The sequence below is a fragment of the Saccopteryx leptura genome, chromosome 1 (assembly GCF_036850995.1).
Source record: "Saccopteryx leptura isolate mSacLep1 chromosome 1, mSacLep1_pri_phased_curated, whole genome shotgun sequence".
Classification (NCBI taxonomy): Eukaryota; Metazoa; Chordata; class Mammalia; order Chiroptera; family Emballonuridae; genus Saccopteryx; species Saccopteryx leptura.
Genome location: NC_089503.1, coordinates 45,715,123 through 45,733,868, shown reverse-complemented (window position 1 = coordinate 45,733,868; position 18,746 = coordinate 45,715,123). Strand labels below are relative to the sequence as shown.

Below are 18,746 nucleotides of genomic sequence, written 5' to 3'. Positions count from 1 at the left end.
TCCGGACATTAACTTTTTAGTCCCATTATATATAAATGTAAATATAACAAGGTTTAATAATTTTAGGCAAATATCACTATTCTGACCTTCTACATTTAAAATATATAAGGTATTTCCTTACATGCAATTATTGGTTTCTTATTCGGGCCTGCTATTTTATATGTCACAGTATGACACCCTCCCTCACCCACCTCTCTTTGCCTCCTAATGTAAGAAGGGCATCATACATTGTAAGAGCTTGAGATCCTATTCATTGCCCATTCTTTCCACATCTGTCGAGCATCTCCTAGGTACCAGGTACTGGGAGATGCAGAGTGGGGAAAGCCCCAAGCCTCCTGAGGCCTGTCCTCCTCTCCACTCTCACTCTCATCATTTTTTTTACTCCATTTTATCTCCTTTGTTGGCTAATGAAAGACTATACTTTCAGGGATCATTTCTATAGTTTGTTGGCTAATGAACTGTCTACCTATTGTGTTATTTTAATAACTGATTTAGAGTATATATTATTTTTTACTCATCATAGTCTACTTCAAATGATACTATACCATTTCCCATATAGTTGAAGGACCTTATCACAAGAGTAAGTTTCTCCCTCCTGCCTTTTTGTTTTTGTTACCTTTTACCTCATATTACATTGTTATTATTTTTGCTTCAGACATCCAGTTATGTTTTCAAGAGATTTAAAAAACAGTAAATGTAATTTACATCGGCCCACATAATGACCATTTCTGGTATTCTCCATTTCTTTGCATAGATCCAGAGTTCCATTTGACTTGTTTTTTGTTTGTTTGTTTGTTTGTTTTGCTTTTTACATGTCTTGTAATACAGGTATTTCACTTTTTGTTTATCTGGAAAAAGTCTTTATTTCACCTTCATTTTTATTTTTATTTATTTATTTATTTATTTATTTTACAGAGACAGAGAGAGAGTCAGAGTGAGGGATAGACAGGGACAGACAGACAGGAACGGAGAGATGAGAAGCATCAATCATTAGTTTTTCGTTGCACATTGCGACACCTTAGTTGTTCATTGATTGCTTTCTCATATGTGCCTTGACCATGGGCCTTCAGCGGACCGAGTAACCCCTTGCTTGAGCCAGCGACCTTGGGTCCAAGCTGGTGAATTTTTGCTCAAACCAGATGAGCCCACGCTCAAGCTGGAGACCTCGAACCTGGGCCTTCCGTATCCCAGTCTGACGCTCTACCCACTGCGCCACCGCCTGGTCAGGTTTCATTTTTTAAATAAATGTTTAGTGGGTACTGAATTCTAGGCAACAGTTTTTCCTTTCAGCACTAAAAGATGTTGCGCCACTATCATCTGCCTTGCATTGTTTCCCAGGAGAAACAATGATGACAGAGGTACCTTTATCTTTTCTCCTCCGGTCATTTTTCAAATCCTCTCTTTATCACTGGTTTTAAACAATGTCACTGTAATATGCCTTATTGTTATTTTCTTCATAGTTCTTGTGCTCAGGGATTGTTGAGCTTCTTAGATATTCACATTTATGGTTTTTATCAAAGTTAGAGATTTTTTTCATCCTTTACTTCTGCTGTTAATCTCAGACACTGTAGACTTCATTTATGGAAGCTCTATTTTGATGTCATCCATGTCTCCACTTAACATAGTTCGTCTTTTCTCTAACTTCTTGAACATATGGAAAACAGTTAAAATAACTCCTTTAATGTCTGTGTTCACCAGTTCTATAATATGCGTCGTTTCTGGGTCTGTTCCTAGTCACCATTTTTTTTATTATGAGTCATATTTTCCTGTGTCTTTACATGGATGGTAATTTTTGAGTGAATGCGTGGGTAGTGGATTTTTAGCTATTGGGTTCTGGATAATATATATTCCTACAAGCATTTTGAGCTTTCTTTTGAGATTCAGTTATTTGGAAAGTTTAATCCTTTTTGTCATATAGTACCAGAAAGCATTTAGTCTAGGCTCTAGGGCTAATTTTGCCCCACTACTGAAACAAAGCCTTGCTGAGCACACCACTCCGTGCCCCAAGAATTATGAACTTTTCCAATCTGGCTGATCAGACTATGAATTATTTCTAGCCCTACCTGAGCTCAAGGTATTGTTCTCTCTAATCTTTTCAGGTAGTCTGTTCTCCCAATTTAATATTCTATTCCCAAATTCAGCAATCTCTCAATGAAATATCATTAGGTTATCACATTAATGCATATATATCTACAACTACTTCATAACACTTGATACCATTCTGGTCCAAAAGGGTGGCAAGCAGGTTTCAAGTTTACATAACTTTTAAATTTACCCTTATTCTCTTCAAAATAGCATACATACCATAACACTGTTGTTTTAAAATATAAATCAATCAAATAACAATAAGTAAGCAAGCAAGAAGGAAAAGAAAGCTTCATGAAGCCAGGAATTTAGAAAAAACAATTGCTATATATTTTTTTGACATGATAAATTCCTTTCTATAAAATACCTCCAAAGCCCAGCCAGTGGTGGTATAACGGATAGAGCATCAGTGCCAAACGGACACTGAAGGCCCCAGTTCGAGACCCCAAGGTCTCTGGCTAGAGTGAGGGCTTATAGGCTTGAGCCTGGGATTGCCAGATTGAGTGTGGGGTCGCCACAGCAGGATCATTGACATGATCCTGGGATCCCTGACTTGAACCCAAAGGTCGCTGGCTCAAGCAAGGGGTCACTGGCTCGGCTTGAACCCCTCCTCCCTCCGGTCAAGGTACATATGAGAAGTAATCAATAAAAACTGGGGTGAAGCAACCATGAATTCATGCTTCTCATCTCTCTCCTCCCCTACTCTCTTCCTTCCTGTCTCTCTTTAAAAAAAAAATCACCTCCATGTTGTCACAAATTCTGTTCCTTCCTCCTGGGAGAGACCTCCTATACTCATAATTTGTTTCTTACTTACGCTTCAAGACTCAAGCAGCCAGAAATTTCTCTTTGTGCTGATGCTGTTTTAGAACAGCACACCAGAGCTCCCATCACACCCTGCAGTGGCCTGTGACAATGGTCTTAACACACTATGCTACACTACAACTTTTGGTTTTGTTTCCTCACTCTCCTGCCATTACATTCTTTGTAGTTAGGGAATAAAGCATATTTGTCTTTGTAAGCCTAGAGCCTAGACTAGTACCAAGTAGTTAACTAAATAAACACATGTTAATGAATATGACCAATCAGGTAAGTACACCTTGAAGTAAAAGAACAAGTGATATAGGAAGAAAAATAAAAGTAAATATCCGAGGCAAGTCAATCTCAACAACTTAATATAAATTTGACTGGGGGAAGAAAACATATCTTTAAGAATTCTGCTATTTGTCTTTCTGCTCAATTATTCTTCAAAAAGTTGTCTGCCCTATCCTTTCTGCACAATGTAATTCAGCTACAGGGGAACCGCAAATGACCTGTCTTTAAAACCAGTAAGAAAATTAACAAATGAGTGGTCTAGATGATAAAACAATCCCACTGCTAAACTATTTACGCGCTTCATTTATTTATTTTTAAAGCATGGTCTCACATCACTGTCTTCCAGGAATCAAGGTCAGCTAAGTTTGTACAACCACATTTCTGGTCAAGAACTCTTTAACCACATATAAAGCTGCTGTCGAGCTCACTGGTATAGCCTAATTTTAACTAAGAAGTAGAAATAGTATTGCTACCACCAAAGCAAACAAAAGCGAACAGAAATAACACCGCATGGAACAAACCGAAGCCACAGCCATGTGAAGCCAGAGAACAACAAAAGGTCCGAAAGCTTCCCGGACAAGGGTTTCCTAGAGGGTCCCAACCCAGAGAATTTTATAAAGATGCCAAATCGCCTTCACCTCTGGAATTCTGATTTGGTAGGTCTGAGCCCTGTCTACAAATGTTTTGTTTTAAACAACTGGAGTGAATCTGATGCAACACATTCCCTGATCTGCATTGAGAAACCTCCAGTGAGACTCAGTGGAAAGGCACAAAGGAATACTGGCAAAAACCCACAATAACATGAACTTATCTAGTACTATATATTTCAAATAGAGAAGAGCAAATAGGAATGATGAGAACAGTTTTATTAAAACAAACTGGGTTTAATTGAAACAAACCACAATATTTGTAATACTTAAGGATGTGTCCAGTTAATGAATAACCGAAGTTTACAGAAGCAAAACTTGTTTTTCAAAAATACCTATTACGTAGAAACAGTCATCACATTAATACCACGTCTTGACTCCTTAATGCCCTGATTCATTCATTCAGTAAATATTTATTGAGTGCATATCTTTGTTCTATGTACTTAGGATAAACATGAACAAAACCAACACTCAGAAATGGAGAAACCCTCAATGCACTTACTTTGAGCCAATGGCTTACAAACCTTTCAGATGCAGACAAGGCACAAACAGGAAAGGCTAGAAGACCCTTACTGTATTGTTTGAAGGGGATGGGTTCTCTTTCCTGGGAGACTGCAAGAGCTCGCTGTGGTCCAGGAACTGACAGATGGGAGGAGGGGAGGTTGGTACACTTAGGTATCTATTATTTTAAGTGTAATGGGTTCCTTTCTTGAAATGATGATGGCCACTAGCAATTAAACAAAGGGGAAAGAAAAAGGGTAAGCTGAGGTAAGCCAGGGAGAAAAAAAAGGGCACAAAAACAGTGCATCCTGAACAGGGCTATGTAAAGAACAAGAAACTTGAAATTGGAAATATCATAAAGTCCCCAGCCCAAAACCACTGTATTAAGTTTCAGCATCAGTATGCTGTCATGTTTACCTTTTACATTTTAGCAAAGAGCAAGCAAATCATTTTCTTATGTTTTCTTCCTACACCTCTGACAGGATAAACAAAATCATCAATACATCTCTAAGGGGCCAGGTATGTGGTAATGCTAAATAACCATTCGAATTCTACAAATCTCTTTTTAATGTTCACTCCAGTAACTTTGTTTTTTTCTACCGCTCTGTTGTCAGTGTCTGGAGAAGAGTTCAACAACTATTGGGTGGATGGTGGGCGGGGGTGCAAGAAGCAAGTCCACAGAGGCACAACAGCCGAAAGGAAGCAGACAAAGCCTCTTCTGGCTTATCTCCCGTCTTGATGGGTTCACAGTCTCAGGAGCCAGTAGCAACAATGCTCAAGGCTGACCCACAAACTGAAAGAACTGGCATTTACTATCACAAACAGCTAAAGGCTAGAGAAAATCCACAGGAGTATCTAAGACAAAGGCAGAAAAGAACGAGCTAGAAGAACAACTATAGCAAGCCAGACCATGGAGATGACCAAATTGTAAACATTTCTAAACAGGGAGGAAGTTTTTATGGAGGTCCTGTGGCCTATCTGTACTCAGTTGGTAGAGCAATTAAGGGTGCCATGACGTTACAAAACATCACCTTTAACAGTGAAGAGACTTTAAAAAGGTCAAAACCTTTATATAACATCTCAATTTCAAATGTACTGAGTATGGCCCTCGAGGCTGGAAGCTAAGGCATGTGTTTGCCTTTGTATATCCCTGGGCCCTAGGACACCGAGAAAGATAAAATGAGGAGGAGCCAACAAAGGCCACAGCAGGGGAGGAGGGGAGGGCATGGAATGAAGTCCCAGAGCTAAGTAAACAGTGTTTCAAAAAGGAAAATGTGAGCAACTGTGTCAAATGTCACTGACATGTGCGCAAGTGGTGACCTCGACTGGGGCACTGTGTGCCCGAAGTCAGCGCTAGCCCACGTGGCAGGGAAGAAAGTAGAGAGAGCAAGTGTAGATCATGCTTTTAGGGAGTTTTACTGTTGAAGAGCAGCAAAAAGTACTGAGAGGAAAGTGAGATTAAGAACAAGTTTCTTGAGACTAAGAGACATGGACAAAAGTGTGGTGGTTACCAGGGGTGGGGGGAGGGAGGACACAGGAGGGAAGGAGGGAGAGAGTTAGGGGGAGGGGGAGGGGCACAGAGAAAACTAGATAGAGGGTGACGGAGGACAATCTGACTCTGGGCGAGGGGTATGCAACATAATTTAATGACAAGATAACCTAGACATGTTTTCTTTGAATATATATACCCTGATTTATTAACGTCATCCCATTAACATTAATAAAAATTTATTTAAAAAAAAAAAAAGAACAAGTTTCTGCTATAATTCCTTTTGGTTTTAAAGATGAAAGCTATTGTGATAGCATGTAGTATGCCGATGGGAATGCTCACGTAGGAGAGGAGAGAATCAAGTGGAGTGGAATAGTTGGCGGAGCAATGCCCATGATCTGGGCAGCAGGAACAGGACCCAGTGCCACTGGAGGGGCAGGTCATACAGAGGTGAAGAGCTTATTTATCCCTCTGAGGGGGGAAGGAAGACTTGACGGAGTATATGTGCACTGAGCTTAGCTCGTGGAGAGGAGGGAGCACGCAGAAATCTCTCGGTGAAACAAAAATTTTGCTTCTCACAAACTGAGAGTAAGGAAGGGGAAGAAAGTGGTGTAAGTTTAAGAATGAGAAAGTAAGTCGGCATCACCTGAACAAGTGGGAAATGAATGGACTGGGGAAATGCAAGATTTCCAGTGGGCACTAAAGGCAGCGGTCATGACTTTAAAGCGAGAGCAGCTAACATACCTGAGTGCAGGTGTGAAGGGACCTAGAAAAGAGAAGATGAAGCATAGGAAGAAATAACATTTTTCTATCCTTCGAGAATAGAATCTACAGGAATGAGCAGAAAATTAAGCAGTCGGATTCCAGCCACATGCTTTTCTCCCTTTAATATATACATATCTGAGCTTTCAGTACATACATAACTTAGGTATTACAGTTTAAAGCAGAGAAATAAATATAGAAAATATTACTCCAAGCTAATGGTATATCTTTATGATGATGCAAATATGGATTCTTTCATTCCCTATATTGCTTCTCATCACATTGTTTTTTATTTCACCCGAGAATCCATTATAACAAGAAAAAAATTCAAGATGAAAAATTTTTTAAGTGTAAGGTTACAAAACAGGGCCAAAATGCCACAGTATGCTGAACAGCTACAGACAGATGGAAACCACACACTAAAAACCAGCAATTTTCAATATACAGATGACTTAAAAATAACTCGTGCAGACCCCTGGCCCCAAGTAATCACGGCGGGCCAGTGCAGTTCTGGTGACATATGCCCCCTACTTTCCCTCGTCTATCACCACCCAGCCTAGTGGAGACCTTCCCCTCACCCCAGGCCTATTCCTTCCCTAGAGCTACCAACATGTTTTGTGACAAACCTAGTTCCACAACCAGGGCAGAAAGACACCCTGGTAAGAGAGGGAAGAGAATCTCGGCTCACTGCGAGCAGCCTTGCCATCATCTCCCAGACCCAGGAACACAGTCTTCCTAGAAGTAGAAAGGCTGGGAGGAGCAGTACACACAGTCTACTGGCTAACTCTCAATAAATATAATTAGGTTTAGAAACAGCCCAAAGAAATAAAAAATAAACCTAAAAATAGATGAACTGTTACACAGTTTGTACAAGTTTGAAATGAAGATGAAATGTTTTACCTTAAGTTTATTTATAATAATGCAGATTTGAAAAGGACCTAGCAGTGAAATTTATTCTATGTCAAGTATCATCAGTAAAATTTCGAAATTTTAGCATTAGAACAATATTCTCATAACTCCATGATTTAAACTTAGTATACCTTCAATAAAATTTTACAAATCAAACGTTATGTTTTAACTATTTAACTACAAAATGGAAGAATGTCCTCAGTGCTGTTGATCAAGTAACTTTTCCTGGTGTTTGCATATTTTAAACAAAATCTTAAGAATCTCTTAATATAAGGTTATACAAAAATAAAAGAAAACTTAAATACTAGCAAAGGTTAGGAAACAATGTCAACACTTTTACTCCAGAAGCAGGGTAGCAAATAAAGACCTAAAAGAAATAAAGACACAAAAAGAAGCCCCCAAGTAATGTAGAGCCTGCATTAACTAACATCTGACATTGTTTCCCTCATCCACAGAAACATGAGTGAACAATACATACCAAACTCTTCTTTAATTAAACGTGAAATAGAAGGGGAAAGAAACAAGTGAGTATAGACCAGCCTGCAACCAAATACTAAAAACATTCTTTTCTTGCTGGTTACTAGTGCTAGAGCTAACCAATGTGAGAAATTAACAGTCATGAACAGGACTTAGAAAAAAATCAAATACTGCAATTTAAATCAGATCCATTTTCTAAATGAAGGTAATTTAGCACGAATACTAAATAAATTAGGCCTTTAGGAGTAAATGTAAGATTGTCTAACTAAATTAGAGTTTTGGATGTTACCCAAGAATTACAACATCTGAACTGAGCTGGTACCAATACTAGCCTCCTTATACAGTCCACTGAACTTCTGTGTAAAAAAACGTGAAAATTTAATTTCCCCAAATCGACTTCCTTTTTATTTCTTACCTATTGTGACTTCTGTCAAAACTGTGCTGAGTGTATCAAACTGAGCACGGTTTTTTTGATCATAGCACTTTCAACAGTTTCATTAAAGACATCCATTCACTTACATAAAACAAACTGGTTTCCCCAGCGCAAAATTCCTTCTCACCTGTCTTTGATGATCCAGATCTGCTTTGTTACCAATTAAAATCATTGGAAACTCATCCCGGTCCTTTACTCTGAGAATCTGTCTTTGAAACTTATAGATTTCTTCAAAACTAAAAACACAAAAATAAATTAATCCATTTGACCAAGTATTAGCATCATTCCATGTCCCATTTAGTATTCTGTTTCTTTTCCTTTTTCCATAAAAAAACACAAAATCCAGATTCAACAAAACAGTGGTCTAGACTGAAGAGCAGATCTACATTTAACACTGATACAAACCTGCCTCTATCTGTGACTGAAAAGACCAACAGGAAACCCTCGCCAGTTCTCATGTACTGTTCTCTCATAGCTCCAAATTCCTCTTGTCCTGCTGTATCTAGAACTAAAAAAAAACAACAGATGTAACTGTGCTCCTGTTTTCATTTTACAACCAGAGTCCCCACAAAGGCAGGCCCCATTAATGTGGGTCCTTTAGAGAACATCATACTTAGTGTGATAAAGAAATGGCATTCTCCTTTTAGTACTTTATTCTCAATACTAAAGACAAATATATTCTAATGGCAGCCAGTTTCAATGTTATTTTCATCAGTACAAGTTGGTTTTGTAGTTAGAATATATTAATGTACCAATTAACAAAGTTAAAAATATCAAATACATCTAGGCAGATGGAATCAGGTAACCTCAGAAATCATTTGAAGTATGATTATCTCTTCCATGTAAAGAACTGAAAAATATACCGATAAATCCAAAAGGAAATTTTGCTCTGCTCCCCAAGGACCATACTTAAAGTGCAGGTGCTAATGTATTTGTTCAGCTCCATGAACGGAAGAATTATACATGTTAAAGAACAGGTCTTTCACCTGACCAGGCAGTGGCGCAGTGGATAGAACATAGAACTAGGATGCAGAGGACTCAGGTTCAAAACCCCGAGGTTGCCGGCTTGAGTGCGGACTCATCTGGCTTGAGCATGGGATCACAGACATGATCCTATGGTCACTGGCTTCAGCTCAAAGGTTGTTGGCGTGAAGCCCAAGGTCACTGGCTTGAGCAAGGGGTCACTCGCTTTGCTTTAGCGCCCCCCCTCCCTGTCAAGGCACATACAGTAAGAGAAAGTAGTCAATGAACAACTAAGGTGCCGCAATGAAGAACTGATACTTATCATCTCTCTCCCTTCATGTCTGTCTGTCCTTCTCTCTGACCCTCTCTCTGTCACAAAAGAAAAAAAGAACAGGGCTTTCTTTTGTGGAGAGGTAAAACATTTGCCAAGCAAAAAGCACTATTTGCTAAAGCCTCTGTGCTATAAATTTTAAGAAACTAACAAATACAGTAGCTCTTCTTTATTTACTTCACTCATTTTAAGCTTTGCCAGAAGGTAGCAAGAAAAAAATCCTGACACATTCTAAATCAAAATTACAGCGGCCAGGCCCTGGCCATTTGGCTCAGTGGTAGGGTCAGCCCAGCGTGTGGATATCCCAGGTTCAATTCCTGGTCACAGTACACAGGAGAGGTAAACATCTGTTTCTCCACTCATCCCTACCCCCTTCTCTCTCTTTCTCTCATTCTCTTCCCCTCCCACAGCCATGGCTCGATTGGTTCTAGCACACATTGGCCCCAGGCACTGAGGATGACTCCATGGAACCTCCACCTCAGGTGCTAAAAATAGCTCGGTTGCAAGCATGGCCCCAGGTACGCAGAGCATCATCAGCCCCAGACAAGGTTGCCAGGTAGATCCCGGTTGAAGTACATGTGGAAGTCTGTATCTCTATCACCCCTCCTCTCGCTTTCAAAAGAAGAAAACAAATTACAGCAGCCAGAGAGCGAGAGAGGTAGAAGAGTTAGTCTATTAATAGCTGTGGACAAGGACTAACAAAAGACTGCTACCATTCCTGTGTATCTGTTGGGATTTTGGATTAATTTTCAAGTGGCTATTTCCCCAATAGTCCAAAAGAGAATAGCAGCTTCACAGGACTCCAAGAGCCTCCACTTCTTATTTACACATGAACTTTCCAATGGGCTGCCACCGCAAATCCACAGGAGCTGCTAACACCTCTTCCTTGCAGACTGTGAGCCGATGCCAGAACTGGCCCGCCTCACTCTATCCTATCCCCTCTGTCTAGAGATAATGTGAATCCCTTTCAGAACTGCTTATGTGCCTGACCAGGCAGTGGCGCAGTGGATAGAGCGTCGGACTGGGATGCCGAGGACCCAGGTTCAAGATCCCGAGGTCGCCAGCTTGAGTGCGGGCTCATCTGGTTTGAGCAAAAGCTCACCAGCGTGGACCCAAGGTTGCTGGCTCAAGCAAGGGGTTACTCGGTCTGCTGAAGACTCATGGTCAAGGCACATATGAGAAAGCAATCAATGAACAACTAAGATGTCGCAATGTGCAACAAAAAACTAATGATTGATGCTTCTCATCTCTCTGTTCCTGTCTGTCTGTCCCTATCTATCTCTCTCTGTCTCTGTAAAAAATAAAAAATAAATAAAAAGAACTGCTTACATCTTTCTCCCCTGCAATTAATCTATAAAACCACTTGCAAAACTCCAGGATGATATGTTGTCTTGCCTACCTGACCGTGTTGCTGGTGGTTTAGACTCCACGCCCCAAGAATTGTCTTTTTTTGCTAGCAATGGCCTAATAAACCCTTTCTTTTAAAATGATTTTCATCCACGGAAGCTAAAATTTACTGTTTAACAATAGGAAGAGCTGAAACCTCATGTTTTTTACAAATGTCCCAATAAATACAATTTCAAGTTACAATGTTACAATACTAGTTTCACCAGAACAAGATCAATCCTGGTACTGTTTTCCATTACATTTACTGAGGAATATTTAAATTCCCTAATATACAGATTCATCAATCAAAACTAATGAAAGAGATGGGCTTATATGCAAGATCATTTAATATTTTATCATATATTTTTTAATATTTACATTATATTTAACCTAGAAAAACATCAACTTAGTTTTGTAAAATGAGATATGAGAACCACCAAATAAAGGAAGATTACTTACTATCTAGCCGGGCTGCTCTGTCATCTATCACGCACTGCTTTGTGTAGGAATCCTCGATGGTTGGATCATAATCCGTTACAAAATAGGACTGTAAGAAAAATTATCTTATTTTAAAATTTATGTCTGCCTATACAAGGACCAGTGTAACTTTATCAAATCCCACATATCCAGAATTAGTCAAAACACTTTCATTCTATTAAGGTTTAGCTTTATTATGTCAATTTCCCATTAAATGAAGTCTGTTCAGAGCAGCTTCCAAGAGAAAAAAAAAATTAAGTATCTCTGAATTTTCATATCTGAAATATTCATGAAAGAGCTGCAGTTTTTTCATAACATATAAATAGAGATTGATTGAAGAATCTAAATCTCAAGAAAAACCCAGTAAATTAAAATTCAGGTCTACCTGCAAGCTGATGGTGAGCATCAGCCCTAAGAACAAAATAGTCAAACAGACGGAGGCAACAAAGAGAGGCCTGGGAGATTCCGAGTCCCATCTCCGCTCCCGCCTTGTCTTTGTCCTCTCTCATCTGCCTTGTATGTTATCATAGGAGTAAGGCTTCAGGATTCTTTCATTTACAGGGATCTCAATCTTATTCTTTCACTGATTTTTTTTTTTTTTACCTTAACTTTGATTTCCCTCTTTTGTTAGCAAAGCCTCCCAATTATTCTCCTCTGAAATCGTCACCAGCAAAAAGGACAGTTCAGGTGGCAGTCAAAAAGGGAAGAATCTTACTTAACAAACCACTAAAATGTTTGTGCACTACACTTCACAATTTTTCTTTAAAAAAAAGAAACAACAGCAACAACAAGCATCTGGGAGAGCTTGGGTCCCCGTTTTTGCAGGTCGCAAAACTAGGACACTGACATCATCCTGCTTTTGTTCTGAGTATCTTTCTCCTTCCCTCTCCCTCCCTCCTGACTTCCTCAAAGCCCATTTTCCCACTAGCTCATCACAAAGTCTGAGGGAAGAGCTTGGAAGAAGGCAGTTTACTGCTAAGAACCAACACCACGGTGTTCAGCCATCCTAACAGTTGGACCTGCTTGGCTCCAGGGACACAGCATTCTGGGCCTGGTGACCTATGCAAACTCCAAAAAGTGACTCAGAGACAGGCACTTTGCACAGAACAGTAAAGAAACCCCTGGTTTAGGGAGGGCAGAGTGGGAAGGGAGAGACTACTGATCGGCTTCCTACCATGACTTTACATATTTATTTTATTTTTGAAGGACACTTTCCACATTTATATTTTAGAATTAACTTTATCACAAAATTCAGTATCCATAATCCTAATTCCCTTTTGATGGTTTCACTTAAACACATGATTTATTGAAGAAAGTCTGTAAAGGAAATATTTTCCAACAGGAGCAGCTTTGAGTAGAAAGCCATTTCCATCACCACCTCACTCCCCTTTTAAAAATAAACAGGTATCGGCCCTGGCCGGTTGGCTCAGTGGTAGAGCATCAGCCTGGCGTGCAGGAGTCCCGGGTTCAATTCCCGGCCAGGGCACACAGGAGAAGCGCTCATCTGCTTCTCTACCCTTCCCCGTCTCCTTTCTCTGTCTCTCTCTTTCCCTCCCGCAGCCAAGGCTCCACTGGAGCAAAGTTGGCCCGGGCGCTGAGGATGGCTCTGTGGCCTCTGCCTCAGGCGCTAGAATGGCTCTGACCACAACAGAGCAACGCCCCAGATGGGCAGAGCATCGCCCCCTGGTGGGCATGCTGGGTGGAGCCCAGTTGGGCGCATACGGGAGTCTGTCTGACTGCCTCCCCGTTTCCAACTTCAGAAAAATACAAAATAAATAAATAAAATAAAAATAAACTGCCTGACCTGTGATGGCGCAGTGGGATAGAGAATCAACCTGGAACACTGAGGATGCCGGTTCAAAACCTTGGGCTTGCCTGGTCAAGGCACATATGGGAGTTGATGCTTCCTGCTCCTCCCCCTTCTCTCTCTCTCTCTCTCCCCTCCCTCTCTCTAAAAATCAATAAATAAAATATTTTTTAAAAAAATTAAAAGCAAACAGGTATCAGCCCTGGCCAGTTGGCTCAGAGGTAGAGCATCAGCCCGATGTGTGGAAGTCTCGGGTTCGATTCCCAGCCAGGGCACATAGGAGAAGCACCCATCTGCTTCTCCACCCTTACCCATCTCCTTTCTCTGTCTCTCTCTTCCCCTCCCACAGTCAAAGCTCCACTGGAGCAAAGTTGGCCCGGGCGCTGAGGATGGCTCCATGGCCTCTGCCTCAGGTGCTAGAATGGCTCCGGTTACAGCAGTGCAACACTGCAGCTGGGCTGAGCATCGCCTTCTAGTGGGCATGCCGGGTGGATCCCAGTCAGGCGCATGCGAGAGTCTGTCTGCCTCTCCGCTTCTAACTTTGGAAAAAAACAAAATAAATAAAATAAACAGGTATCAACATAATCATGACCTCACCTCTTGGCCACACCTCTTCAAAAAGTAAATACAACTGGCAACTATATTCTTTTACCGGCTACTCTAAACAACTTAAAACTGCAGTCTTTCACCAAGCATGTTGGATAAAGCATGCTGTTTATATCTTTTTAAGATTAGTTTCCTGAAACATGTTTCTCCACAGCAGTCTGATACCTCCTGCCATGTTTTCTTTTCACAAAACCTGCATTTCATTGAGTATTCCCAGTATATGTGTAAATGTGCTGAAATGTGCCCCACTCTCCCTCCCACTTATCTGGTAGCATAATGGACAAATATTAAATATTTTTCCAATGTCCGGGTCATGCCTAATAGCTAGAATTCTTTCAGTGTGATAGGTTCCCTTTGTATTGTGAGACCAAATTAAAACATTACACTTCCCGAAGTCTGGTGATTTAAGCAACTTTGAGGGCCATTAGAATAAATTTAGTGGCTGTGGAAATCTCATGTTTTCTTTGGATGGCTTGGTTCTTGAAACACAGTCTTAAAGTTGTAAGAATTCTGGCACTTTGCTATCTAACACTGGCAAGCATTTATTCCATTCATATTAATTTTTAAAACAAATTAATTGTTGGAATATATGGATATTTAGGTCCACATATCAATCTTTGCTGTGTCCAGTTTTAAAAATTTGTCTGTACAGCCCATCATCTTATTATTGTAGATTTTAAAGAGTCTAAATTCTTATTGAAAGCATCTTCCTCCCTCATAAACATCCATCCTAAGGAACACTGATAGGACAAGGGTCTCAAGGTCTGGGCAAGACAGAGCTTGGGCTATAAGTCCCGTTTCCTTTACTTACTGCAAGTAAATAAATCTACCTTGTGACAACTACATCTCTTTCTTGAATAGAACACCCCAAGGAGCAAACTACTTGAGTTTGGTAACATCACTCTGGGCCTGTCACAGAATCAAGGACCCCTTTTCCCCTCTCATATTTCTAATAAGACACAGGTCAGAATGTGCCTAAAAGAGAGCATTCATCATGTGCAGGTTAACAAATATAATCATTATCTCCCACCAAAATGATGCACTATCTTTTGTTGCTTAAACTTGGGTACCAGATATTTGATCTCCAACAAGAAATCAGGCTCTGGTGATAGAAGTCCTGGACTGAATTCTAACTCTACTTGCTGACTGTGGAACCTGAGGCAAATGACTTTACCTCTCTAACCTTTAGCTTCTTAAAATAGCAGAGTAACAAACCTGGTGGAATAGATAAAATGAAGTAATACATATAAAGTGCCAAGACATACTGATGATCCATCAACATTAACCATAATATTCACTGCATTATTTTTGTTACATGGTTAGATGATATAAACTAGTGTTTTTACTCAAGTATAAAGACTTGCTAATCCCAGGAACAGCTGGAATAATTCCAATCCTAGATATCCCACAGACCAACCATGGGATTTGGTATCCAAAATGTCGTGAATCAAGATAAAAAGCTCCCCTCCCTTGCTCATCTGGGGTTTTGGAAATGTTTTCTGGATCCGAGCTGTAATTGCAGGCATATATACATGTATATATATGTAAAAATTCATCAAGCTGTACATTTAAGGTAAATGTACTTTTTTGCATGATACAAATTATACCTAAGTTACACAAATGGCCCCTCCATTGCTTATAGGATTCAGTACTTTGTGCACATAGCATACAAAGCCTTTTAGTTTGATCTATGCTGTTCCCCACTCAAAGACTTATTTTTCACTACTTGAAATCCTTCAGCCAATTGCTCTTGCTCTCTTGGTTTCATTCATTTACTCAGCAGCTATTTATGGTGCATCCCAGGGACAAAGTTCCTACTTTTACAGAGCCCATTGCTGCTTTTTGCACAACATCCAGTAACTGTGCTGTGATTGGAGATGAGGAGAAAGAGGAGTGTTAAATGTATTGGCCAAAGAACAGAAATAGCATGAAATGCCAATACCATGCTTATTCGGAAGGCAACAAAACGTAAGGGGTTAATACTGCAATCATGTATAGAACTAGTGTACATTCACCTATAAACATAGGGACCCAGCAATTTGCCAGAAAACAGTCTCTCTCTTGAGGTTGAAAAATGTTACCAACCACAGTCCAGAAAGGATATTCTGTAGCAGAAACAAACAAACAAACACAGTATTGCACTGGGGAAGATAATAGAGATTCAGCCAAGGGCAGGATAGAGAATGGACTAAGAGTTCAGAACACACGCTTCAGTGGGGGAAGAGGTGCCCATGCGGGGGGGTGGGGGGGATAGATCATATGTTTTCTTGATATCACAGAAAGGATGCATGGAAAAGGACCCAGCCAGAAAGAAAGGGAATGCCTCCTTTTAAAGTGCAGGATGCTTCCAGGTAGTAGGAAGGGCAAATGGACCTAAGTCTCCTTAAGGTTGTTAGGAGTTGTAGAGGAAAGTTTAGGATTAGGAAAGCTCTCCCATTCAGACAGGGACATCTATTTCCCCTGATAAAATCTGGTCTGAGTAAGGTTGTCAGTAGCCTTTAGTAACGCAAGAACATTATGCTGTGATAGCAGGGATATTATTCCTGATTACACACCACTAGATTGCACAACGGGAGCTCTGCTTGGCCAACTCACTATCTTCCCATTCAAAGAAGCTGCCTTAGGGAAAAAAAAGAGGGGGGAGGGAAGGAATGAGAAAGAACTGACGCAACTTCTGCATTCAGTGAGCAAGGGGAACAACCCATTTTCTCCTGCTGCCAAGCTGCTGGTGAAAGTGTAGTTCCCAAGCACTGCCACAGAGCGGTGCCTGGTCTGTGAACGGGACAGAAACGGTAAAACCAGCACACGGCTACCCTTGCACATAATGACGGGAGGCTAGATCTACTGGGCCACTGGGGAGTTGCAGACATATAACAGAGCATTTCTGAGCACAGCATCATTCTCAGGAGAGTCTTGAGAGCCCTCTAAAAACATGGGATGCAGAAAGGGAGGGGAAAAGGAGAGAGGAGGGGAAGGAAACTGATGAAACCATATAGAAAAACCCTGCTAACTACTGAATCTGGGTGATGTATATATGAGTGTGCATTATACTATTCTCTCTACTTGTGCATGTATTGGCCAGTTTTCATATGAAGCTCGTTTTTTTAAAATCTGTGAGTAACACATAAGAACTACAGAAAGGGTCAGCCCAAGGGAAGAAGGGATGCTCTAACCCTGTGCTTTCTTAACACTCTGCTCAAGACCAACTCCCTTAGAAGCCTAATTTTTTTATTCTTGGTCGGAATATTTCCCAGAGTTCTTTATATTTTATTTTTACTATTCATCCTTTCCTCTACCTGACTAGAATATAAACTCCATGGAGACACAGATTTTTGTCAGAGATAAAGTGACTTGCCTAGCATTTAAACAGCAAATCCCTGGCAGATACAGGACTAAAATCAAAGTTTCCCGGCTCTCTGGCCAATGCTCCTTCTCCTTTATTTCCTCTCCTTTTGAGAGTTAAATGACACCTACACTCATCCTCCATTCCAGCTTCCATTGTTCCCATAAAAAAAAAAAAAAAAGAAGAAGTGGGCCCTGGCCAGCTGGCTCAGTGGTACAGCGTCAGCCTGGCGTGCAGGAGTCCCAGGTTTGATTCCTGGCCAGGGCACACAGGAGAAGCGCCCATCAGCTTCTCCACCCCTCCCCCTCTCCTTCCTCTTCTGTCTCTTTCTTCCCCTCCCACAGCCAAGGCTCCAATGGAGCAAAGTTGGCCCGGGCACTGAGGATGGCTCTGTGGCCTCTGCCTCAGGTGCTAGAATGGCTCTGGTCGCAACAGAGCAACACCCTAGATGGGCAGAACATCGCCCCCTGGTGGGCATGCTGGGTGGATCCCGGTCGGGCACATGCGAGAGTCTGTCTAACTGCCTCCCCCATTTCCAACTTCAGAAAAATACAAAAAAAAAAGAAGTATCCTAATCACAGTAACAGCAGTCATCCTGTATTTATTTAGCATTTAACACATGGCAAGCAGCTTATAACTTTAAATTCTGTTATGTGACACATAGGATATTTTCCCATTTAATTTTTTTAAATTTTTAATGTTTATTTTATTGATTTTAGAAAGAGAGAAAAGGAGAGAGAGAGACAGAGACAACAGAAACATTGATGTGTTCCTATATGTGTCCTGACCGGGGATCGAACTGACAACCTCTGTGCTTTATCATGATGAGCTAGCCAACAGAGCTGTCCGGTCAGGGCTCCCAATTAATTTTTACAACAAGGTCATCTCTGGCGCCTTCACTCAGGTTGGAGCTGCAGGAGCCCGTGCTTTCTCAGGAGGGCCTGTGTGTTTCCTGGAAGAGCCCCTCAGCGGCAACCCTCCACCTGCGCATTCCCAGGGCCTAGGTGAGGCCTGGCCACTGACACTCCCAACTCTCTGTCCTTGGGGTTTCCATGGGCACCTCCTCCTGGTCTACACCTTCTCCTAGGCAGCCAGGCATAGCGTCCCTTTTTAGAAGGCTTTCAGCTGGCTCCATCCAGAAGCTCTGGGAAACACTACAGTCTTCTGAAGTTCGGATTCCTAACCAAATACATAGCCCGGCCCCCTTTTTCCTTTCCGCTCTGCTATGGATTCAGAGTCACACGCTAATCCGAATCCTCCCCAACAAAAGAGATACGTGTCAAGTTCTCAGAACGATCCCGTTAGCACATCCCATCATCGGGCTAAAATGAAGGTTATGATACAAGCAAGGCATCATCTCTTCTCCGCAAAGTGTGAAGGTGAGAAAGGACAAATAACATACCTCATATGGACCGTGCTCTCCAGAAACACCTTCAAC

The 18,746-nt window shown here is 41.1% G+C and overlaps 1 protein-coding gene and 1 pseudogene across 2 annotated transcripts in view; one reads left to right on the top strand and one right to left on the bottom strand.

Annotated features, from left to right (window-relative positions):
- The window catches only part of RRAS2 (RAS related 2), an 85,445-nt gene that overhangs the window by 7,189 nt on the left and 59,510 nt on the right, over positions 1–18,746 (bottom strand). For both annotated transcript variants that reach the window (XM_066365489.1, XM_066365479.1), the window contains exons 2-4: positions 11,535–11,622; positions 8,801–8,903; positions 8,523–8,631 (exon numbers count right to left, since the gene is read on the bottom strand). In XM_066365489.1, the coding sequence (XP_066221586.1) occupies positions 8,523–8,631; positions 8,801–8,903; positions 11,535–11,622 (300 nt within the window). The remainder of the gene's footprint in view (positions 1–8,522; positions 8,632–8,800; positions 8,904–11,534; positions 11,623–18,746) is intronic.
- LOC136390134 (small nucleolar RNA U3) lies at positions 412–498 on the top strand (annotated as a pseudogene).